The sequence below is a fragment of the Odontesthes bonariensis genome, chromosome 2, assembly GCF_027942865.1.
Source record: "Odontesthes bonariensis isolate fOdoBon6 chromosome 2, fOdoBon6.hap1, whole genome shotgun sequence".
Classification (NCBI taxonomy): domain Eukaryota; kingdom Metazoa; phylum Chordata; class Actinopteri; order Atheriniformes; family Atherinopsidae; genus Odontesthes; species Odontesthes bonariensis.
This window is the reverse complement of record NC_134507.1, coordinates 8,366,695-8,390,285: the sequence shown is the minus strand read 5'-3', so window position 1 is coordinate 8,390,285 and position 23,591 is coordinate 8,366,695. Positions and strand designations below refer to the sequence as shown.

Here is a 23,591-nt window from a genome sequence, read left to right as displayed (position 1 = left end):
TGGCCACACTATAGGCTGGTAAATGCTTTCCAAACTTGGCCTCACTTGCAGGCCCAGTGACACTGTTGCTTGAGGTGAGCGACGTATTGTCAGTAGCTTTAGTAAAATGAAACATTATTAAACTGTAAATGTTTTCCTTGTGTCTTTATTCTTAATGCAGACCTCAACCACCATCTATGTTCGCATTGTGGATGAGAATGACAACGCCCCGGAGTTCCCTGAGGAGGAGTATGTCACGGTGCTGAGCGAGGGGCCAGAGACAGTGGGAGCCACCATTGCCACAGTAACAGCCATTGATCCAGATGAGGGTCTGAACGGCACTTTGCGATATGCCATCGCCGAGGGCAACCTGATTCAGACCTTTAACATCAACAGCATCACGGTGGGACATTAAGACTTGTAATGCATTAGAGGTACAAGAAACGGCAAAAAAATTAACACTCAGTGTGTGATGTTTGTTTTTAGGGGCGAATCACTGCTGTGAAGGAGCTGGACTATGAGATTAGCAATGGGCATTATGCACTGGTTGTCACAGCAACTGACCAGTGTCCACGACCTGCTCTTCGCTTGACATCTAGCACAACAGTAAAGACGCACCGTATTTTAATTATGATTATTGAAACGCAGCATATTCTTCAATGTGGGATGATCTGATGGCAGGAGTTATGTATAGGCTATAAATGCATGTGATAAATCAGATTACAGTCAACTTTGTTACGGCCCATATCAAAATCAACCTGCAATTGCTTGTTGAGTATGTCAAAAAGTTTCTCCTCCTTCCTCTTTAGGTGCTGGTGAATGTCTTAGATGTGAATGATGTAACACCAACTTTCCCCAGAGCCTATGAGGGACCGTTTGATGTCACAGAGGGCCAGCCAGGTCCTCGGGTGTGGACTCTCAGAGCCAGTGATGAAGATTCTGGTCTCAATGGCAAAGTGGAGTACAGCATCACTGGTGGCGATCACCAAAGTTAGTGTCAAATGGGTTTTCTATGTGTCTATAGTGAAAGATCATTAAATCTTTTAGATTTATCTGTGAGCTCTCTTTGGTTTACTGTCAGATGAGTTCATGGTGTCTCCTGTGGAGGGTGAGCTGCGGGTCAGGAAAGATGTAGAACTGGACAGAGAAACCACAGCCTTCTATAATATCACTGTCACAGCCAGAGACCTGGGAAGCCCATCTCGCAACAGTTCGGTGAGCTATATTACGCCAATCCAACAACGACCCGCGCAAGCAGGCACACTGTCTCATCATATCCTCTTGAGCAAACAGGAACTTACAAGCTTCACTTCTGTTTTTTTTTTTCAACTTGGCTTGCATGTGTACTAACCACACTACTCTTACAACTTTATAACTATCAAACTATACTATTTTCACAAAACATACGTTACATAACTTCTGAAATGTTGGGACAGTTGCATGTTTAAACATATGTGGCACTTATAAAGGTTTGTTATAAAGAGACTATATAAAGAGTCTATATGGAAAAATAAAGGTAACACAAACTGGCTTCAGTTTTGGACAGTGGATTTTTAAGGTTGTCTCTTGCACCTCTCAGGTGGTGGTTGGGGTCCATGTCCGAGACATCAATGATAATGACCCAGTCATCCTAAATCTGCCTTACAACACAAGTGTGAGTGAAGGGGCCTCCATACACACCTCCGTGGCCAGAGTACGAGCACAAGACGCAGACAGCGGACGCAACGCACTGCTCACATATAACATCACAGCTGGAAACCCGGGCGGAGCCTTCTACATTAATGACACGGTGAGTGAAATTAATTGTGTGCTTTAAGCAGAACGCTCAGCATGGAAGTGCTACTGACAGCTTCCTGGTTGGATCACAACTTTTTTTTTATCCTGGCTCAAAGCAGGTGTCCCGGCTCACTTTCATCTACCCTCAGCGCTTAACATTTCTACACGCTTGCAACAACATGTGTACAGCTGATGCTGGGAATAAACACAACAACACTAAGTATACAAATATGGCATGTCCTCATGGGGAGAGTATTTAGTAGTAGTAGTAAATTATGTAGAAAGATAGTGTTCTGTAATCACACTTCTGCTTAAGAGAACAAACATAGATTCATCTGTCATTACTAACTATAGATTGGCATCAGATGGTCCATGTCTCTGTAAAATACTTGAAAAATGAGTGCAACATCAATTTAATGAATATTCTTCAAATCAATGTATTTATATTAACTGGGATTGAGAGATAATCACTCAAAGTAATCAATGACCTTAAGGCCAACAATGACCTGCTGCGGACCATCTCAGTTTTAGTTTTACATGATATCACTGCTCATTGTTGACTATTACATTTTACTTTAAAGACTTTATGATTCAGTAGGCTTAGCAAGTCTGGCTCTTAACTTGTTTTTACTATAATTAAGGGACATAATTAGGAAACTTTTACGTTTCAGTGAGTAGTTTTAAGTCCGACATTAAATGTCTCTCAGCGATATCATGACTGTAAGTCCTTGGAACTGCTTTCTTCCAGTTGGAAATGTACCAAAAGTTAGAGAATGTAAAATAACAATCAGTTATTCAAAATGCATGTGCCAGAGTGTATTATATGCACACAGAAATGTATTACTAATGTGCCCAACTAATTGCTCTAAGATTCAATAGGATTTTACAAAACAATTACTTTCAAAATCCTCTTTATTGTCCAGAAAGCACTGAAAGCATTGAAGAAGTTCTCTAACTTGCTCACTGTCTATAACATGGTCAGATCTCTCAGGTCGTCAGGTGCAGGTCTCCTAGCTTTTCCCAGAATTAGTTCTAAATCTGCTGAGGATGCTTTCAGTTACTGTTGCCATGCTCGCAAGAACTACCTGCCAGCTGATCTAGAGACAGCAGAACTCCAGCATCATTTGAGGTATTTACGGAGAACAACTTTATTGTTTGACCAACGCATTTTGGCTTTTAACCCCGATGCGAGCAACAAGCCAAAACGCAACCTTGGAAGTAGGTGAAACTGTGCCAGGAACTCTTCCACAGCTGACTTAAGATCTGCCACAACTGTGTCTACATTCAAAAGCAAAGACAGAGCTTTCTTTCTTTGCCTACATTTAATAAATGCGGGTGCATGTTTGTGTCTGTATGCATGTGAACTTGTATTGCGTCTTCCTAAACAGTTCCTAAACTATCCAGTATTGTATATAACTTATTTGTGTGTATTAATGTGTGTGTGCTTATTTTGTCTTGCTTATATATGTACTACATGGCCTCTTTTTGTCTCTTAGACAGGTGTGGTGCAGGTGAACAGACCACTTGACAGGGAGCGAGCGGCTGAGTACACACTTACCATCACTGTCAAAGACAACCCAGAGAATCCCCGCATCGCTCGCAGGGTAATCCCACTCTCCTGTGCACATGTTGCAGGGCACATGATCTACCCCACGAACAGTCAAACCAAGAAACCACTGAAAAAATCCTTCGTGTGGCAGTGATTTAAAATATGACACATTCAACAATAATATTTTATGTGTGCTTCTCAGTTTAAAACCAGTTTATGTAAACATGGAAGCAAAATGGAGATATGTTTCCATAAAAGTCTTGAATGTGATTTAGCTCCTCACATTCAAGTCATTGGTGTAGGTGGAGCAATATAGTAGAATTTTTAGGTAGATACAAGGCTACAATCAGACAAGCAGTAAACTTAGAGGACATTAAGGCATGATTAAGGCATATTGAGGCACGCAAACATCTGCACTGAAGGAGTTAAATAAGACAGCAAAAACAACTGGCAGCACTCACCTTGAAGTCTTCATCATTTCTATTGGGTTTTATTTTGTACCAGGAATTCATCCAGAAAATTAAAAGACATTTTAAGAACAATACTATCTCTTCCAATGTACATGATGACTTGATGTTATTTATTTACATATATAGAAAAGAACATCAGAGCCATTTAAACTGTAGCTGCAAGGTTTTTTTGAGACGAAAAAAACAGGGTGGCATGTGTCGAGCTTATGTGGGTAAGGTGAGAAACTGTTCTTACTAAAAGCTGTAAACATGTTAACCACTGAGCCTGCTGGGTACATGCAAAGCGCTGCAATACCTGTCCACTCTGACATCTTCCTAAAAGTGGCACGCTCTGTTGTACTTTGCGTTTTTTGAGGGTTTTATTAGTTTATTTTCTGTCTTCTAAACTTTATCACAAGAATTCTTCCATCTATCCATTTGTGGAAACGGATAGGTGGATAGTTTCAATTTGTATGTGGCTGGAGCCTATCCCAGCTGTCACTGGTTAACAGATGTGGTACACTTACCCATATGGTTAATTTAGAATCACCAGTTAACCTAACATGCATGTCTTTGGACTGTGGGGGGAAATTATAGCACCCAGAGAAAACCAAGCAGGCACAGGGAGAACAGGCACTTTCTCTTATAGTGGCCTCTTTGTTCCTCTTTTTTCTCACATCACAAGGACTCAGACTTCTTGGTCATCACCATTCTGGATGAGAATGACAACAGGCCTATATTTACTAGGACCAGCTACAGAGCTGAAATCATAGAGAACTCTGCTCCAGGTAATGTGTGTTTGTGTGTCATGTGCTATCTACCTTCTCTCTTATCTTTTGTGGGATGATCTATATTTGCAGAAGAGAGCAGACACAGTATTATAGTGTCTCCACCACTTCCTGTACTTGTTTATTCACAGTTTTATATACAGATACATTTTTTCTTCCTTTTGTAGGTCAGGAGACACTGGTAATATACTATCAAGCTTTAAAATGAATTTGTTCACATGTGTCCGTATGTGTAGCCAGGGAAATACGAAATCTTCTAAATTAAATAGTAGGCTAGTTTAGGTTCAACAAAGTCTGTCTTGGCCTTTTTTGGGGATAAAGCACCTTGGAATTGGAGAGACTACTTTCAAGCAGCAGACTGATCTCCAAAATAACATTATCCAGCACTGTTATTTTCTTTATAAGTTGCCTTTGTTGTTCTTAGATATAAATGCAGCACTGTAAATGAAAATGTCTTACTGCATCATGATCTCTTCTTGTACTTTAGGTAGCACTGTAACTGTTTTAAATGGGCCTGTTCTGGCAGAGGATAAAGACATTGGGCCCAATTCTGTGGTGAAGTACCGCCTGCTGGGAACAAGGGTGGACCTCTTTACTGTTGACTCTGAGACTGGTACAATTATTTCTCTGGAAAAAGTAACAAAAGAACATTAAAAAGTGCAATGCTCTGGATGCTCATGTCTCTGGATCTCCTTCCAGGTGTTATACGTGTGCATCAGCGAGCAAAGTTGGATCGTGAAGCATTTCAAGAGCCTCGGGTAGAGCTGATTTTGGTTGGGGAGGACATAGGAGGCTTAAACAACAGCGTCCCCCTCACAGTTACAATCTTGGACCAGAATGACAATCCTCCCGTCTTCAGTCCATCCAGTTTTAGTGTTCGACTCCCAGAGAACAGCCCCACTGGTGAGTGTATTTACTTATAATTGGTGTGTGTATGAGTGATCTTTGAGGAAAATTGAGTATGTTATCCATGTGGATCAGGTTGAAGGTGTGATTGACAACTAACATCCCCACAGTTTGAGAGTCAAGGTTTATGTGTTGAGAATGCTGATGTTTTGTCACAAGGATGCAAATATATGGACGCCTGTGTGTCTTCATCCCTTCCAGGTGTGGTGGTGACCCAGCTGTCTGCCACTGATGCCGACTCTGGCTCTAATGGCTGGCTGATGTATCGTTTAGAAAGTGGTGCTCAAGACCGTTTTGTGGTTGACCCACTATCTGGTGTTGTCTTGGTGGGCAACACCACACTTGACAGAGAAGAGCGCAGTTCCTACCGCCTTGTCGTGATGGCAACTGATCGGGGAACACCCTCTTTGTCAGGAACAGCCACCCTGACGGTTATCCTGGATGATGTCAATGACTCAAGGCCACGTTTTATAGAGCCTGTAACCATGATAAATGTCAATGAGTCCACCCCGCCTGGTGTGGTGGTCGCCACACTGACGGCAGAGGACCCTGATCTGCAGCCCCGGCTGGAGTATTACATCATCTCTGTGGAGGCAAAGGATGATGGGAACAACCCAGTGGATGGCCTGCAGGAGTCCTTTGGCATTGATCTACACACAGGTGGGGCAAGGATTTATGTCACAAGGATGATTAAAGATTTTGGAAAGCTGATATGCTGCATACATTTCATCTGGAAAGCAGTGACATATTTTGGTGAATTTCCAGGTGCAGTTTTTGTGCGCAACCCGCTGAACAGAGAGCTGGTAGCTACATTTGAGATCATTGTATCTGTCCATGACAATGCCAGTGATGTCATCGACAAGTCAGGCAGTGTTCCCAATGGTACGTCTGTGTTACACTTAGCTTCAATTATGCATTCAGTTATTATTTTGACTGAACTTCTCTCATATCTTGATCTTCTTCTATAAAGCGAGACTCACCGTCAGCGTGTTAGATGTCAATGATAATGCACCTCGTTTTCGGCCCTTTGGAGTGACCAACTTCACAGAGAAGATTTTAGAAGGGGCTCAGCCAGGCACAACACTGCTGTCAGTTTCGGCTGTAGACCCTGACAAAGGTCCTAATGGACAGGTTATCTACCAGCTCCTCCACCTGCCTCGAGGAGGATATGTTAGGCTGGAGGATCCTTCAACTGGTATATGACCACCAATTAGCTGCTATAGGCTGCTTGCAGTGAAGAAACCTATTTTTTACATATCTGCAAAAATTGTAATTTTCTTAAATATTTTTCCATGCTTATTGTTTAATGCTTGAAATTAGAATTAGCCTCATGAGACCTGTTTGTAATTGTCACTGTGATGTCATTTTTTAGGAAAGATTGTAGCCAACCAAACGGTGGATTTTGAGCAAGTACAGTGGCTAAATTTCACCATACGGGCTCAGGACCACGGCACCCCTCCCAGGAGTGCTGAGCTGCCGGTTTATCTATGCATAGTGGATGTCAATGACAACAATCCTGTGTTTCTACAACCCTCCTATCAGGTACTGATCAGATCAGACGTGTTGAGGGCTGTTGAAATTTAAATTGGATCAAAATATGTCTTCAATTGTAGGTGATTATTATTCAATATAGTAGTTTGCGTTTGCCAGGAACACACAGGTATAACTAATAATCTGCATGAAAGCTTCAGCAAAACTGATGTTATGTTTAAATGAACCTCTATAAAGGCCAACTCCCAGGCGGACCCACCATACCAAAACAGGAAATAACAGAAATAATGAATTTTACGAGAAGCTTCATTTCAAAAGATTTTGTGTCAGAGAAGACTAAATTTAACTGTCACAAAAATAATTTGTCAGCCCAGCTGCCAATTTAGTATTATCTCAAGTGAATTTTTGCTGTTCCTTTTAGCAAAGTGTGTTTTCCTTGTTTATAGGAGCCTGTGTTTGAGAATGTGAACCTGGGCACCACAATAGTTCGCGTCAGAGCTACAGATGCTGATTCGGGCCTCTTTGCTGTCATTGAGTACAGCCTCGTCGACGGGGAGGGCAAGTTTGGCATCAAACCATCCACTGTAAGTCAGTCCATACACCAGAACAACCAGATCTAATACAAATGTAACTGTGCCTCACTGCACAATTTCCTTTTGTTAATTTTCTAATGCATTCAGAAACTAAAACATTTCACAGGGCATTTTTCTCATCACTTGAAGGTGTGTGCCTCATTCTTGGCTAATCAGATTGAATGTAGTATTCCGTTTCTTGAGATTTTACTAGACAAGCTAAACCAAAGATCTTTAGGATAACCTTTTGAACTGCAGTGTCCACAAAAAATGTCAGAAAATTCCCCTTTTGGCGACTTCAGACAAAGGGACAAACATGCATTGACATGTAAGAGGTGTTCTGCTGTGTTTTCTCTCCAGGCAGTGCTGAACGTCATCCTGCCTGGAAATGAAAGTTTAAACAGAACATTTGACTTTCCCAAGGACAATCTATATATTTGAGCTTCATGCTCCATTTCTGCTATAAACACAGTCTCAAATTAATGTCCTGATACAGCTACCACTCCCAGTCAGTACTTCCTTCCTAATCATTCCTTCTCCTCTTTGTCAGGGAGAGATCTACATCCTCTCCCCTCTTGACAGAGAGACAAAGGACCATTACACTTTAACTGCCCTTGCTCGAGATAACCCCGGTGGAAGCCCCAACAAAAGAAGAGAGAACTCTGTCCAGGTAAAAATCAGGGGTTATAATGCTTCAAATCCATGAAAACCTTGTTGCATGAGTTTTTTGTTACTTCTTTGCTAGTTGTGTTGTCAAAGCTGGGTCAAGAATGAGTTGAGAATGTATTATTAACCATATTTTCAGGCATGTACTGTATGGACGTCAACGTTTAAGAAATTTTAAAATATTAAATATTAAATTGTTTTTAATCCTTAATTGTTGTCCAAAGACGGTGCACGGTGACGGATCATAGTTAAGAGAAATAAAAGGCCACAGTCCTTGTTGTTAACTGAAAAAAGTGTTGTACTTGTGAAGAGCTAAACTCGGCAAATGTTATTGACCATGCAATTACATCTCCTTGGCTGCACCATGTATCCATAATATAATCTTTATTCTGTCACTTCAGGTCCTGGTGACAGTTCTGGATGTCAACGACTATCGGCCCCGCTTCACAGAGCGAGTGTACAACACCAGTGTGTTCGAGAATGAGCCCAGTGGCACGTCCGTAATAACAGTCACGGCTGTTGACCTGGATGAAGGCGAGAATGCTGCAGTACTCTACAGCTTGCTCGGACAACATTCAGGTATGAATAAACTCATTAACGTCTTAGCAAAGGTAACCTAATTGAGTTTTCTATATCCAGTAAATATGCTTCTTAAAAGGTCCTCTTCATTACAAATGTAATGAAGCTCAAACTTCTCTTTTTTTTTGGCTTTTCAGATGCATTCTCCCTTGATCCAAACACCGGACTTGTGCGTTCTCGCCGTCTGCTTCAGTCTTCTGAACGTTTTAACTTCACTGTGGTGGCTACAGACCAGGGACGTCCCCCCTTGTGGGGCACTGCAGACCTGATCATCACAGTCATAGATGTCAATGACAACAGGCCTGTGTTTGTAAGGCCAGCTAATGGAACCATTATCCATATCTCTGAGGTATCTGCATTCATATACTGCCATGCCTGAGCTGTCTGTACGCGTGTGTGTGTCCAATCCAATCCACTTTATTTATAAAGCACAGTTTAAATAAACACAAAGGTTTCCAAAGTTCTGTACAATAAAATAAATACAATAAAACATAATAAATAAATAGACTGTCAACCCCACCCCAAATAAAATATCTGTGAACATAAAATCAACAGCCTACGTAGTATTAAAAGCCAAGGAAAAGAGGTGCGTTTTAAGAAGAGTTTTAAAATTAGACAGTGAGGAGGCCTGCCTAATGTGCAGTGGCAGTTCATTCCACAATTTGGGAGCTGCAACCGAGAATGCTCGGTCCCCTCTGAGCTTCAGCCTGGTTTTGGGAACCCTCAGGAGCAGCTGGTCAGCTGACCTGAGGGATCAGCTGGGTGTGTAGGGGTGCAGGAGTTCAGAGAGGTACACTGGGGCAAGACCATTTAGGGATTTAAAAGCAAATAAAAGAATTTTAAAATCAATTCTAAAATGGACAGGTAGCCAGTGGAGTGAGGCTAAAATCGGTGAAATGTGGTCAAACTTTCTTGTGCCAGTTACCTTTGTCCTCCTCTTTGTGTAACTAGTTCATTTTACATTTTTTCTAATGACATGAGCTTCTGTTAGGAAAAAGGTTGAGCACTACTCTACATATGTGGTGTAAAATATTTTGTGAAGTCCCAATTTTCTAACTCAGTATCCTGAGGTATCCTTGGCTGATACCACAACTGGGTATCAGATCCTGTCAAATTTCTTTGAGAGAGATATTTTTGTGGTTTGTGGTTATTGTTGGGCAAAAATATCTATCTGGCCTATTTTCTAAAGACACAACAAAGAAACCCCTGAAAACCACAAGGTATATGTGTCAGTTTGTTAGTTTTGTTAATACAAACACTCAGTCTTTGCTCTCTGTGCAGGAGCAGCCTCCAGGCCTGCCGGTGTACGAGGTGCATGCAACAGACTCTGACGAAGGGGTGAATGGAGAGGTCCGCTACGGATTCTTGCAGACAGGAGCGGGGAACCGAGACTGGGAAAACTTCCACATCGACGCCATATCTGGAGTTATCACCACTACCGTGAAACTGGACCGAGAGAAACAGGCCTTGCACAGCGTGAGTCAACAGTGTCTTTGCAGTTTGTACATCTAAAACAGTACAACTGTAAAGTATGTTTCTAATTGTGAACAAATTGTCTCTCTCAGCTTATTATTGTGGCCCGTGACATGGGTCAGCCGGTGCCTTATGAGACCACACAGCCTCTCCAGGTGGCGCTTTTGGACATTGATGATAATGAACCCGTCTTCCTCAAGCCACCAGTAAGTGGAAACTCTCTGAATGTACTCTAATGATATGTGCATTTTCGAGTTGCCGTTTAACTGTTTTTATGTTATGATGCTTTCTTTTGTTCTGCGTGTGTGCGCACCTCAGCGTGGCAGCTTGCCTTACCAGAAGCTGACCGTGCCTGAGCACTCTGCCCCAGGCACTGTGGTGGGGAACATAACCAGGGCTGTGGACGCCGATGAGGGTTCCAATGCCATCGTTTACTATTTCATTACAGGTAATTAAATCATTTATTTTAATCAATCCATAGTGAGGTCCTTCATCCAAGGAAAGAGGATAAGGAGTTTTTCCTGATTTATTGTCCATTGTGTGGGTACATGAAAGCTATTGTACTTCAAAAGCTTGGGTATAATGAAGACATTTGTTTAGATCCATCTTTTATCCCTTCTATCTCTTCCTGAAGGAGGAAACAGCGATGGAAACTTTGGCCTGAGTTTAGATGGAGAACTGAAGGTGCTCAAAGATCTGGACAGGGAGGAGACACCAGTCTACTCCATCATCATCAAGGCTTCCAGCAACTGGAGCTGGACTCCACCCAGGGGTCAAAGGTCATTACGCGCCAAAGCCCTGGATCCTTCTCTTGACCCAAGCCTGATTGAAGTCCGAATTGAACTGGAAGACATCAATGACCAGACCCCACGCTTCACTAAGGCAGAATACACTGCAGGTAAGGTGTGTTCACTCCATGTATGTGTTTGCTGCACATCTAAGACAACACGATCCTCCCTTTTGGCTTCTCTGTTTCAGGAGTTGCAGCAAATGCCAAAGTGGGCTCAGAGTTAATCAAGGTGGTGGCCATAGACAGTGATACTGGCAACAACAGCATAGTCCAGTACCATATTGTTACAATCCGCTACTTCCAGTCCCAGAGCAATGGCAGTGAGGATGTTGGCAGCATCTTTACCATCGGTGAGTTTCCCCAAGAACAGTATTCATGCTGTATTGATAGACTGATGCAAAACTTTGTGATATTTCCATTTTAATTCAGCATTCTTCCCAGTGTCTCTGATTTAGTTTAAAATATCTCAGAATACTTCCAAGTATAATAAAAAAAAGAACAAGCATTCTTTTGAAGGATGAAGCTCGTCCTGTTTTCCACTCACAAAAAGTCAGAAGGACGGAAGGACAAGTGACATCAGCCAGCAGCTTTTTAGCAGCTGATTCAGATTTTTCGTGTGGGTATTCTTCCAGTTGTCTCAGTCAGGGAAAGTATACAAGTCTGTATTATAAGACCATCTCCTCAAGCTTTCATTTGGCCTTACAAATAACTAGTGACTTGGCAAAAATCTACGGTCTGATACATTCTCTGAAATGCAGTCCTATGTGTTATAGCCTTTTTGAATGAGTCCGATTTGTTTTTAATTCTGTCTTGTGTTTTCCACAGGTTTGACAGATGGAATCATCCGCACTTATGACCTCTTCACAGCCTACAATCCAGGTTACTTTCAGCTTGAGATTTTAGCTTGTGACTTTGCTGGACACAGTGCAACCACAAATGTGAATATCTATATTCTCCGAGACGACCAGAGAGTCAAGATAGTCTTTAACGAGATCCCAGATTTGGTTCGTGAAAACCAGGAAGATTTCATCAACCTGCTGTCCAACATCACTGGTGCTATTGTAAACTTAGATGACATACAGGTTGGGCTTCTTTATGATAATGTTTTCTTAATTTCGTAGTTTTTTTTGCGTTCTATAGATGTCTGACACCTTTGTCTCACTCTCATATTATCTAGTTCCACGTGGATAAGAAAGGCAGAGTGAATTATGCTCAGACTGACATGCTCATCCACGTCGTCAACAATCAGACCAACACCATCCTCGATGTAGAAAGGTCTCGTACACTTTTTGAGCTTCTACTCCAACGTTTTGTGTTAACACTGTCACTCACACAGTGAGACCTGTCTGAAAGCAGCTTGCAGAAATCCCCTCTCTTAAAGCACAGCGGTGCATGTTTTGTGCTCTGTTAGGACTTCTTTCGATTAATATTTTGCAGGGTAATCCAGATGATTGATGAGAACAAAGAGCAGCTGAGAAACCTGTTCAGGACGTACAACGTTGTGGACGTCCAGCCTGCTGTTGGTGACAAACTGCCCGACGACATCACCACCCTGCAGGTCTGCAGAGCCCAGCGCTCCTGATAGATGCCTTCTTGTACTGGTGCTTTTGAGCTTTCTTTCTTTTTCTCTTTCACAGCTGGTTATCATTATCCTGGCAGTGCTCCTGTGCTTGGCAGGGATTTTGTTTGTAACAATGAACTGGCATTATCGCAGAGTGTAAGAATCCTTCACATATTTTGAAATACTGCAGATTTCTTTTGAAGACTGAGTGATTTAAAGTCAGCAGTCAATCTGGGCAGCAAATCAACATGTTAATGTTTTCATGATGTGTCTCGTGCTGCAGACATCAGAGGAAGCTGAAAGCAATCGTTGCAGGATCGACAGGTAAGCAGAGGTTTTGCTGACGGGACGGTCCCATCAACTGTTCAGGATGTTCAGACGTTGACATCTGATAATGCACAGCACAAAATGCCACTTAACTTGAGGCTACTGCAAGGCTGTTTTTCTAACACAATTATCTGCCTCTACTTTACAGGAAACCAGGGTCTAATGGATATTCTGGACATGCCCAACACTAACAAGTACTCTTTTGAGGGGTGAGATAACCGCTTTAACTTCAACTTTAACTCCTGAGAGACACACATTGTTCACATGAGTTGACATTTTGAGTAGTAGTCTGATTTGCTGTCTTGTCATTACTGGGAAATTACCAGACAATCACAAGAGAAGCCTCAATAAATATTCCTGTCGCTCATCCATTTACTGTGAATGCACTTGCCTCTGCAGGGCTAATCCAGTGTGGTTGGACCCATTCTGCCGCAACCTAGAGCTGGCTGCTCAGGCCGACCATGAGGACGACCTGCCCGAGAACCTGAGTGAGATAACTGACCTGTGGAACAGCCCTGCGCGAACTCATGTCAGTGCCAACATCAATTTACAACACTAAATTGAGGCACTGCCTTCTATGTCGGTCATTCCACATCCACAGGAGGCCTTGACATTATGTAATTATAGGTGTGTTATCCTTACAGGGCACATTTGGTCGAGAGCCTCAAGCGAGGCCTGAGGATGATCGTTACTTAAGAGCAGCCATTCAGGAGTATGACAACATTGCTAAACTGGGCCAGATCATGAGGGAAGGGCCTATCAAGGTGAGACCCATGATGGGATGCACATACAGAAAGACGGCCAATCGCATAAACCTCTATTACATTGATCATGTGCTCTCTCCCTCCATCCTTCCCGAAACGTAATGGGGGGACAAAATTCAAGTTCTCCTCCACTCCTTAGAGAGAAACTAAAACCTCAAGGACTTTCAAACAGGCTGCTGAGGCCCAGCTGTTAGTACCAGGATTTGACATTCCTGAAGTGGCTTTTTATATCGGAGTAGAGTTATCGTGTGAGGTGGATTGTGTCATAGACTCTGTTTGACCCTAACTGCCGTCCTGTCAGGGTTCCCTTCTCAATGTGGTCCTGGACGACTACCTGAGGCTAAAAAAGCTCTTTGCAGCGCGACTCGTCACCGTATCCACCAGCCAGGGAGATCACTCATCAGTCACTGAGGTGGGCTCTGAGAACCGGGTCACCGATCAACACCTGCTGCTGGAGAGTCATCTAGCATTCTTCTGAGTTCCCTTACTGACACTCTGTCTGCGGCTCTGATGAGCCACCTCTTCCTCTGCTTCACTGCTACCTTGACTTGAACCAGACTCGAGTCTATTAAGTTTCCACACTTTAGTGAAGCAGACCATTTTTTTAAACACAAAAAAATTTGCCTGTCAATTTGAACTTTGACTTAATGAAGAATTCCATGTGAAATTGGTGGACTTCCGAACTTTTCTCTGATGCGCAAAGTTAGCATGAATACAAGTTAACATCAAGAATTGTTTGCTTCCATTCAAACCAGGTCTTGTGTGAAATCTCTTTACCTATGCTTCCCTATCATCTCACCACATTTCCAGGTTGCTGCCTCTTACTTTTAATACTCTTTAAACTTATTCCAACTATTTGCTGAGCTTGTCAGTTGAATCGTAGTGTTACTTATCAGTAGTTTCATTTATTCTCCCTCTTCTGTCTACCTTCAAAAGCTGATCCAGAGTGACCTGGACGATGATGAAGATGAGCATCATGGCATGGGTGGAGGTCGCGGCACTCTGCGCTTCAAGCACAAGCTTCCTGTGGAGTTGAAGGGGCCCGAAGGTGTGCACGTGGTTCACGGCAGTACAGGCACCCTCTTGACCTCTGACCTCAACAGCCTACCCGAGGACGACCAGCGGGCCCTGGCACGTTCTCTGGAGGCTCTGAATGCTGATGGGGGGATATATTCGGAGCGCAATGCCCGCACGGAGTCGGCCAAGTCCACCCCAATGCACCGTCACAAAGATGGGGACACCCTGTCAGAGAGTCCTCTGGAGATCACAGAGTTATGACTAGCCGAGGCCTCGCTGGTCTGAGCACAATCATGACTCGTGTGTGTCCTTGTGCCTCCACACGGCCAACCTATTAAGGTTTGAAAGGACTGGAGGGGAAGTAGTCTAGGGAACTCCGTCAGCCAAATTCAGTGCATCCTACAAGAGGACTTGCTCTCTAGTGGGATGGTTTGAGTGGATTTTATGACGACGATGGTCTCAAGAGGTTTATACGAGTGACCCATAAAAAATAAAAGGCCACAAGCAGGGTACAAGTGTTCAATGAGACAAAACCAACCAATATCATCAACTGTCACCCAAAGATCTGAGTAAAGGACACAGACTGAGCCTCCTTATGGGAAGCGTTTGTTGAGCCATTACTTTAAAAAAAAAAAACGTCGAAATGTGCCTCATTCTCACTGATCCTTTTCAAGTCATGCCTGGACTGCACACGCTCAAGTAAAAAAAGGAAATAAAAACACACTCAGCTGACCAGCAGACGGCCACTATTGGAACACTGAGAAACGGACCTGGATATTTTTGTCTTTTGGAAAGTTGATGCCGTCAGTGCTGAGTGGATGTGGATGGGAAGATTGTTTTCACATATGCATTTTGTTGTTTGGAAATAATTGAACATTCATTTCAAACATGGCTTATTATGGTGATAAGTGAAGAGTGGTCTTGCCATTGTAATAGTTTGGTGAAAAAGAAGAAAACACTCAACCCCCGTGGTCCACCCCTCCATCTTTAGCATGACTGCGTCAGTAATATAAGATTCCTTCAATGAGACTTCATGAATACTGACTGAAGATGGTTGGCGAAGGAGGTTGTCTTGGACTGAGGCCAGAAAAAAGAAAAAAAGTAATAAGTTTGATGTAAAAGGCCATTAAACCAAGAATTAGAAATGGAAAAAATATGATCTCTTTTTGATAGACATAAAGATGGCATTTTGCCCACAGACTTTGCACTGCCACGTGGGGGGGAGTAAAAGTCATGCTCAAAATGAGCAATTTTGCTTTATTTTTTTATTTTCTACTATAAAAAAAAAAGAAGATGGAATTCAATATTTTTGAAGAAAAAAAAAAGCTGGCTTACCAAAATAGGTAGGAAATAATTTTGGATGTTTGGAGTAAGAGTATATTGTTCTATGGTGACATGTCAGTTTGCTTTCCTTTATATGACAAGTGATGATGTTTCTGATGAGTGGTGTGTTTTGACAAATTCATTTTTTATATTCCCATTTTGTAAGTTTTTATTTATTCAAGTCATTGTCACCAGCCCAGAGATCTGTGTTGGGAAATGTTGTGGGATGATGTGTGATAATAAAAATATGCAATAACTTCGGACCTCGGTCATTGCGATGATGGGAAAGAATCCACCAGAAATGTGACGCAGATGCAGCAGAATGAGCGGAAGAAATCTGAAAACTCATGGCCGTGACATTAAATACATATTAAATACTTGTACTCCCATTATACTTACAACTGAATTACTTCAAGGCTGACATCTATTATACTGACAGACACTAACTAAATTGAGAGTTGAAGACGGTTAATGTTAAGTATATTAAATTCTGATGTGCTGCTGTAAAAAAGACCCTCATCGTTCACTTTTTCAAAAATCTGCAGCTGAGCTGGTGAGATGGCTGGTGCATACTGCCACCTAGTGTTTGATAAACGCAAAGAAAGAGGTCATTACTTCTCACTCATTACTCACTCAATGCTTTTATTGTTGCCAGGTTACTTAGAAAAGTTCTATGAATAATAGCTGTCAAAAAAAAAAAAAGAAGAAGAAGAGGGCAGAGGAGGACTCGGGTTCCACGGGTCTTCTTGGCAGCTGCAGATCAGACTGCTCGGCTTGTAGTGCTCGCTGTTACCGCAGTGGTAGCAGTGGCTGGCATCTTCTTTAATGTCCTATTCAACTGTGGGGAGACACGGGCATATTTTTCATTGATATTTTTAGATGCTATGATCATAACAAATCAAATATTGGTGACAATATTTAAATTTCCCTTTCCCATCCAGGTTAAACACACAAAAAAAAAGCTTTGTTCTGATATGCTTGACTTTCCACTCCTTGACAGTTGCGGGATGATCATCACTTACCTCCTCAAACTTGTGGATCTGTCTGATGAAAAAGTCTCCGTACCGACGAGCTACTTTAGTGTCGGCAATGTGGATCATGTCCTGTGGATGTGTTTGAGAAAAATCTCTTGAGAAACAGTTACTTAAACAGTGTTTAACAGTGAGCCACATAAGCCCCTAACATTGCTTCTATACCTGTTGTTTAACATACAGCACGTTAAAGCAATACTATGTAACATTTCTACCTTAAAATAACAGCTTGAAAAAATTTGTGTGGCTAGAATGAGTTTTAATATTACGATTGGCCTGTCTCCTATGCCCTTCGGGGGTCTGAGTTGGAAAAACTGCGCTATGTGACTTTGCTGGAGCGGCCCGGTGGCGGCCCGTGGCGGCCCGGGAGCTGAGCGGAAGTACTTCGACTTGCTTTCTGGCACACCTACCGCAAAAACAAATAGACCCCTCTCCCGCTCCCAGGTACATTTGATTACTCTTACCTTCTTGGTCGACATAGCTTGTACCTTCTAACTCCTCGCCGGTTCGTCAACAAACGTGAAAAGTGAAAATGAAAGGGTGTTGTATTTACGACAGTGTAACCGTACATTACCTCCAAGCCTGTAGGGGGAGCTCCAGAGTGGGCTTTTTGAGAAGTTACATTGTATCGCTTTAAAGCTGCAGTCGGCAGGTTTTCAAAATTGCGAGTCTAAAGTCGGAAAATTTGAACTGACACAACTTTCAGGTCCCTCCCCCAACCTCTAACAAGCTCCGAATCGCCCCCCAAACCCCTCCCCCTCTGTGGACGAGGTTGTGCACGTGAGTTCACACCAGTGTGAGCGCACACAAGCTGGGGCAGACTCACGCTCAGCAGCGTGTGCACAAGCTGTGATTGACAGGTAGGATTCCTCCACCCTAACTTGATTGGTTAAAAATAGCCGGGAGCGCTCGGTTTTTGTAAGCATGATTACAGGCTTCAGAGGGAGCTACAGATTTTGTTATTTTTCCTAAACAGCCTATTTAATATTCTACTTCCAGAATCCCATGACAGTTCAAGCTAATATGACTAAAAAAAAGTTGCCGACTGCTGCTTTAATGAATTGGTTTGGGCACATGAACAGTCAACCCAAGCCCTCTTTATCATCTAATCAAATCGACAACTGAAGGTATTCCCCTCCAAAAAAGTCTAAGACAGCCCTTTGATTTAACGGTCTTTACCCTGTCGATGTAAAAGTCAACCTCAGAAGCAGACTGAAACTCTCCGTCCAGCGCTGAGATGCCACTGGTCCACACCAAATTTTTCATCTTGTGTTTGAAGACTAGCAGCTGAATGCGGAACTCCTGCTCTGTCATGTCCAGGAATCCTGCCAGTTTTGCTACTGGCATGGTGGTGTACAACTTCAAGAAGCTGCAACGACACATGATGATACAGATGAGACGAACAGGAACCAACTGACATATTAAATGAACACTTACAAAAGTTTTGAAAAGCTGGATGAGGAAAAAAAAGACTAGACTGCAGAAAAATCTGATGTTTCTAAAAACCAAAATGAACAAACTACACACGAGGTGTGTGTGCCGTACCTCCGAATTGTGGAGAGCTGAGCTTGCTGCTGCACCTCCTCGGCAAAGACCTTCAGCTGTTGCTGGAACGGCTCTTTGTGGTAGTTGGGGTGGACATTGTCGTAGTTTGGTACCACAGGTGACAGGAACTTGGGACAGGCAAAGCTGAACAACTCCTCAAACACAGCCAGATCTCTGAGATGGAACAGTGAGCATAAGTGTCATTAAGGGATTTGTGTTTGCTGCTGGTGTTGTTAATATAACACTGCACAGAAACATCCTGATGAAATGTATGCAGGATAGGCACATTAAAAAAATTACTATTATCTTGGTGGAGCTATTGTTGTCCCAGTGCACAGACTCACAAGCACAAAGCACATCATCCCTCATATTAAATGGTCAAAGTACCAAAGAAATACACAAACAAAGTTAGAATAAAGTAATACAATAAAACAAACACTGTCAGTTATTCCAACACAAGATGGTGAGTAACTTTCTTACCCCTTCTGCATACGGAGCATCTTATCTCCGTACTTTTCCCTCAGCTGGGTGTGGATGCTCTCGTCAATGCGCATCGGGTACATGGTGAGAGCGATTGCCAGCAGGCCATGCATCTGCTCATTTTGTTTATTGATCTAAAAACATAATGTGTGACATGTCATTTGTTTCAGCTAGAACACTCTCTGATAATTAAACAGAAAACCATGTCTTTTTTTTTTTTTCTGGCAAAACACAACATATGTTTGAACACTTCCTCAGAGACTTCAATGGTCATTTTACACAATAGGTACAAGTGTGTAGATCAAGGGTTGGTAGGGGGGTGGGGTACGCACCATCTCGTATTTATACGTGGACCTCTGGAACATGTTTCTTGTCCTCTGGATGTAGAGGAGGATGTTAGCGAAAACTCGAATTGCATCCTGGTAGCGCCGCATCATTAGGTAGGCAAAGCCCACGTAGTAATAGGTTGTGATCTGGCACTCAGGCACACGAGAATACATACTCTGAAAGACAGAAGGAAAAAAAATACAAACAAGATTTTTTAACATACTCTGTAGCATCACTGTTAGTACTATTTGAGTGTCACACTTTATATTAGGTACAGTGAGTGAGGCTGTACCTTCTTGTTGAGCTCAATATTCTCCAGGACTTTGATGGCCTGGTAATAATCCCCGAGGAGTGAGTGAAGCCTCAGAAGCCCAACCAAGCTGAAGTAACCCAACATTTTGTACAAGGAGTGACGTCCATACTCTCCAGCAACACTCTCTGGGTCTCCTGCGTGCCCAAACAGATGACATGTTGGCGTCTACATGTAATAATAACTTTATACTTATATATAAGAAATTAAAAGGAAATAATTCAAGCTTCTGAAATTATTTAAATATTATCATCTAAATTTTGTTGCGTACCTCCACTGGTGTAGACCTCAAGCTGACGGTTGATGTTGCTCTTGTCCACCAGAGAGTGGAGAACATTTAGGACACTGTGGACGTTCCAGATCTTTGGGTTGTTCCTCAGAAACTCGATTTCCTCATCTGACTTTTTGGCCGTCTTACAGCGGTACTGACTGAAGGACTGGAACTGAAGAGGGTAGGGGATGAGATGAGAGGCATGAGCTACAGGGACTATTTGAATATCCAGAGAAAAAAATGACATCAACAAGTAGAGGAATATCCCGTTTGCACCTGGTAAATGAACTCATCAATGATGTCCCAGAGCCACTGGTTTGGCAGCTCCAAGGGGGCAGGGCCATCGGCATCTGTTTACAGTCAAAGCATTTTCATAAGGATCGTGTCAAGCCAATGATTTCACACCACAAAATGAATGGGAAAAAAATTGGAGGACTTACTGAGAATGTAGTTGAAGAGGTTGCAGTAATTGTAGTATGACTCAAACCTCTGATCCAAAGTTGGTCCTCCCTGATTAGACCGAAAACTAAGTCAACATCAAAATACTGGAGATGTTCTGACATGTTTTGCAGTTTATTCTGCAGTCGGGAAAACAATAAAAGATGCCCATATTGTGCAGTTACTCACGCTGACTTTAGCATAGATGTGTCTGTAATACAGTTCCTTATAAAGGATGAGGAACACAGCATCTGGAAAAAATAAAAAATAAAAAAAAAAATCAAGAAAAACTATCTCTGCTGATGGATTACAACAGAATGATTCTATAGCATTAAGCGCTAAAATCTGTTTACATTGAAAAGTCTGCATTTATCTTGACATGTGACAATTCATTGTGAAATCATTCATTCAAAAGCAACCCTCATTCAAATGTGTGATGAACGTCACCCTCACCATTGCCAACAAGTGATGCGATGGCCTCAGCCTCTGGCCAGGGGGAGGTCTTGAAGAAACGGTCAGTCAACTTGTTCCAGCTGAACAGGTGCAAGACCAAAACAGTGAGCTAGTCACCCAACTGCTAATGTGTCTGCTAAATAACAGAACAAGGTCGCCATTGGGGCGAGATTTATCAACGCATAGTTGAGCTTACCTGTTTTCATACACGTCCTGGATCTCGTAGATCTTCTGCTCAATGCTCTCGCTGGACACGCCGTTGGACTGCAGCTCATAAACTTTCTGGTCGATCAAGTCAGAGATGGTTTTGTGGAAATACTGCAGGAAGTTCTTGATAACCTCTGGGATGACGTGGTAAGTCTGCTGCTCATACTGCCTCTCGTAGGCAAGGTCCGCTTTAGGATCCCCTGCAAGGAGATGGAAAAGAAATGGGAAGACAGTTATACAGTTTGCTCTGACAGGTGCTTAAAGTGTAGTGATATTACTATCGATAGAATACATTTTAATTGTACACTAAAGGAGCTGACCTACGACAAGTATATAAAAACAAAAAAACATAATAACGGTGTCCATACTAACCAGTGTGCAGGTCGAAGTCATTTGAGAAGGCGTAAGGATCGTACTGTGGGGAGACAGTGGTTACATATTTATTACTAATGCAAAGTTACCATCTGTCAAGCAGACAGTGAGCCTTAATGTAAGCTAGCTTTGCATTTAACACTACCCTCTACCTATAAAGCTAACTGTATAACATTAACGTTTGGTGGTATGATTACATTCTTGGCAGAAACAAGAATACAACAATTATTAGAACCATGCTACTTCATCACAGGCTACTGCTGTTGTGCTATGCAGGGAGGAACAGGGTTAGCTCTACAGCTAACCGGCTACCGCCAACTCGACTGTCATTGTTATTACAACGGCAGCTTTTAAGTTTCTATAAGAACAATTATATATATACATACAGCCTCTTCTTCCTCGTGGAACGGCGCGGGGGTAGTCATTACTCTAAATTGGTACGTCTGTAAGGTAACAAAGTTAAATTGTGGGCGCTAGAAGCTAACGCTGCTAAAACCACGCAGCTGGCGCTGGAGAGACGAGAGAGAGCGGAAGCAGAAGGAAGAAGTTGTGACGTACGAGGGAAACACAGATTAGCTGACGCATTGTGGGAAATTGAGTGTCTTTAACCTTGTTAGTAGGGGAACACTGCCTTCATATCTCGATTTAAGGGATATTTTTACAGAGCAGCTGTAAGTGTATTAAACTAAAATTCTGAACAGCACTTTATTTTATCCAAAAATGTTTGTTTTTAGTTTCTGTCCTCAAAAAAAAGCTACAAGGATAATCACAAAGTCGAAAGAGTCAAATAAATTAACCTAGAATCTTACCCCCAAACCCCTTATATACTCCACAAACAATAGCAAATCGAAAATAAAGACAATGAGACACATAACAACCATAAGCAGATTTAAAATGATCACAGAAACAGAATGCCTACAAAAAGAGACAAAAATATCAAAATGAGACACACACACAAAAAAAAAGAGTAAGAAAGCCCGCAATGAAATCACATTAAATCCCAAGACTGAGGCTTAAAAAAGAAAAGAAACTATATGCAGAAGACACAAAGATATACAAACCAAAACTGACCAACAAAAGGCAAGGAAATCACCTAAAAGAAAAAGAAAAACAACCACACATTAAATGATAGATGTAAGCATGTGAAGTATATGGTGATTTACATGTGGTTATGACTACCACCTTTATAATTTTATCTGAAACTATACAGGTACGAGATGTCTGTTGTACCTAATTAAATCGAGGTGCTTTGGTGTTCTGAAACGAGAGTTTGGAACCTTTTACTTGTCTGTGCCTATAAAGGCGTTTTGTCTTATAACATGATCTTGGTAATAGCATGAACAGCAGACCTATGTCAGCATGGCTCTGATCCTAGCAGCCTCAGTAAGTCAAGCTATTAAATCTTTCACAATACAAAGCCCCATAACAAGAAACCTGCTGACATATGCTGCATTTCTGCTTTTTTTCTCTCTTTTTTTTATTTTTGTATAAACAGTCAAAGCATTAGCAGAGGATAAACTCTTTAAAATACGGTCAAACGTTTTGGCAGCAGGCAGTGTAAGACAAATAACCAATAATGAGGACAGATATTTACTTATGATATGTTGTTTATGAAGCAATATCCTTTAGTTTGTTTTTACTATTACTTTTCACCGACTTCAATTTAGACATGATGAAAATGTGTGTTGGTATCACAGCTTTGAACTTGGGCAAGACTGAGAGAATCCTCGCAAGTTTGTCATGAGCAAATTTTCTTTTCCTTTCCGTCGTATTTATAAGATAGTCTGTGATATATGTTAGTGCAGCACACTGAATGATAGTTAAAGTGAAATTTTCGGTGATTAAATCTGATAAGTACGATACGAGAACTTGCAACTACTCGCAATTGTCGTTGGGTGGCGCCATAGTTGCAGTTTGTAGGTTTGTACGGTTGCAGGAGGCTCTGATGGCGACGGACTTGAAAAACTTATATCCTACAAAGATGGGCAGCAAGACGAAACGCTGAACTGATGCATGTCACTTAAAATGTTTTCCCATTTCTTCGCCTTTGAGCGTGATGCTTAAAATATGCCACTTTTATCAATCAAAGGGCCACATGTGAAATTATTTCTTCTTAGGATAAAATCTAACTACTAAATTCTTTACGA

At 42.0% G+C, this 23,591-nt stretch overlaps 2 protein-coding genes across 3 annotated transcripts in view; one reads left to right on the top strand and one right to left on the bottom strand.

Annotated features, from left to right (window-relative positions):
- cdh23 (cadherin-related 23) overlaps nucleotides 1-16,266 on the top strand; it is a 186,002-nt gene extending 169,736 nt beyond the window's left edge. The window contains exons 38-69 of one of the 2 annotated variants that reach the window (XM_075475682.1): nucleotides 161-382; nucleotides 466-585; nucleotides 789-969; nucleotides 1,061-1,194; nucleotides 1,559-1,768; nucleotides 3,252-3,359; nucleotides 4,439-4,541; nucleotides 5,029-5,154; nucleotides 5,241-5,444; nucleotides 5,649-6,107; nucleotides 6,213-6,329; nucleotides 6,418-6,642; nucleotides 6,820-6,989; nucleotides 7,385-7,522; nucleotides 8,061-8,180; nucleotides 8,578-8,755; nucleotides 8,893-9,104; nucleotides 10,037-10,231; nucleotides 10,321-10,434; nucleotides 10,547-10,676; nucleotides 10,863-11,126; nucleotides 11,207-11,368; nucleotides 11,844-12,100; nucleotides 12,196-12,293; nucleotides 12,456-12,576; nucleotides 12,656-12,735; nucleotides 12,863-12,903; nucleotides 13,055-13,115; nucleotides 13,306-13,435; nucleotides 13,551-13,670; nucleotides 13,972-14,082; nucleotides 14,607-16,266. In XM_075475682.1, coding sequence (XP_075331797.1) covers nucleotides 161-382; nucleotides 466-585; nucleotides 789-969; nucleotides 1,061-1,194; nucleotides 1,559-1,768; nucleotides 3,252-3,359; nucleotides 4,439-4,541; nucleotides 5,029-5,154; nucleotides 5,241-5,444; nucleotides 5,649-6,107; nucleotides 6,213-6,329; nucleotides 6,418-6,642; nucleotides 6,820-6,989; nucleotides 7,385-7,522; nucleotides 8,061-8,180; nucleotides 8,578-8,755; nucleotides 8,893-9,104; nucleotides 10,037-10,231; nucleotides 10,321-10,434; nucleotides 10,547-10,676; nucleotides 10,863-11,126; nucleotides 11,207-11,368; nucleotides 11,844-12,100; nucleotides 12,196-12,293; nucleotides 12,456-12,576; nucleotides 12,656-12,735; nucleotides 12,863-12,903; nucleotides 13,055-13,115; nucleotides 13,306-13,435; nucleotides 13,551-13,670; nucleotides 13,972-14,082; nucleotides 14,607-14,948 — 5,253 coding nt within the window. In that variant the 3' untranslated portion in view covers nucleotides 14,949-16,266. The remainder of the gene's footprint in view (nucleotides 1-160; nucleotides 383-465; nucleotides 586-788; nucleotides 970-1,060; nucleotides 1,195-1,558; nucleotides 1,769-3,251; nucleotides 3,360-4,438; nucleotides 4,542-5,028; nucleotides 5,155-5,240; nucleotides 5,445-5,648; nucleotides 6,108-6,212; nucleotides 6,330-6,417; nucleotides 6,643-6,819; nucleotides 6,990-7,384; nucleotides 7,523-8,060; nucleotides 8,181-8,577; nucleotides 8,756-8,892; nucleotides 9,105-10,036; nucleotides 10,232-10,320; nucleotides 10,435-10,546; nucleotides 10,677-10,862; nucleotides 11,127-11,206; nucleotides 11,369-11,843; nucleotides 12,101-12,195; nucleotides 12,294-12,455; nucleotides 12,577-12,655; nucleotides 12,736-12,862; nucleotides 12,904-13,054; nucleotides 13,116-13,305; nucleotides 13,436-13,550; nucleotides 13,671-13,971; nucleotides 14,083-14,606) is intronic. The other variant, XM_075475674.1, reaches the window with a different exon arrangement.
- Nucleotides 16,267-16,632: 366 nt separating this feature from the next.
- Nucleotides 16,633-21,973, bottom strand: eif3s6ip (eukaryotic translation initiation factor 3, subunit 6 interacting protein). The gene is made up of 15 exons (XM_075475692.1): nucleotides 21,831-21,973; nucleotides 21,445-21,487; nucleotides 21,062-21,272; nucleotides 20,866-20,945; nucleotides 20,602-20,663; nucleotides 20,415-20,484; nucleotides 20,251-20,324; nucleotides 19,975-20,146; nucleotides 19,686-19,840; nucleotides 19,399-19,569; nucleotides 19,067-19,200; nucleotides 18,587-18,760; nucleotides 18,221-18,410; nucleotides 17,033-17,113; nucleotides 16,633-16,848 (listed from the first exon to the last, which is right to left on the bottom strand). The coding sequence occupies exons 1-15, from the start codon at nucleotides 21,867-21,869 to the stop codon at nucleotides 16,771-16,773; spliced, it is 1,734 nt and encodes a 577-aa protein (XP_075331807.1). The 5' UTR covers nucleotides 21,870-21,973; the 3' UTR covers nucleotides 16,633-16,770.
- Between the last annotated feature and the right edge of the window lie 1,618 nt (nucleotides 21,974-23,591).

Coding starts and splice junctions, on each gene's coding strand:
- eif3s6ip (XM_075475692.1), bottom strand. CDS start 21,869: ATGACTACCCCCGCGCCGTTCCACGAGGAAGAAGAGGCT. Junction 20,485..20,601: donor ACATCTATGCTAAAGTCAGC/GTGAGTAACTGC, acceptor CGGTCTAATCAG/GGAGGACCAACTTTGGATCA. Junction 16,849..17,032: donor AGATCCACAAGTTTGAGGAG/GTAAGTGATGAT, acceptor GTCTCCCCACAG/TTGAATAGGACATTAAAGAA.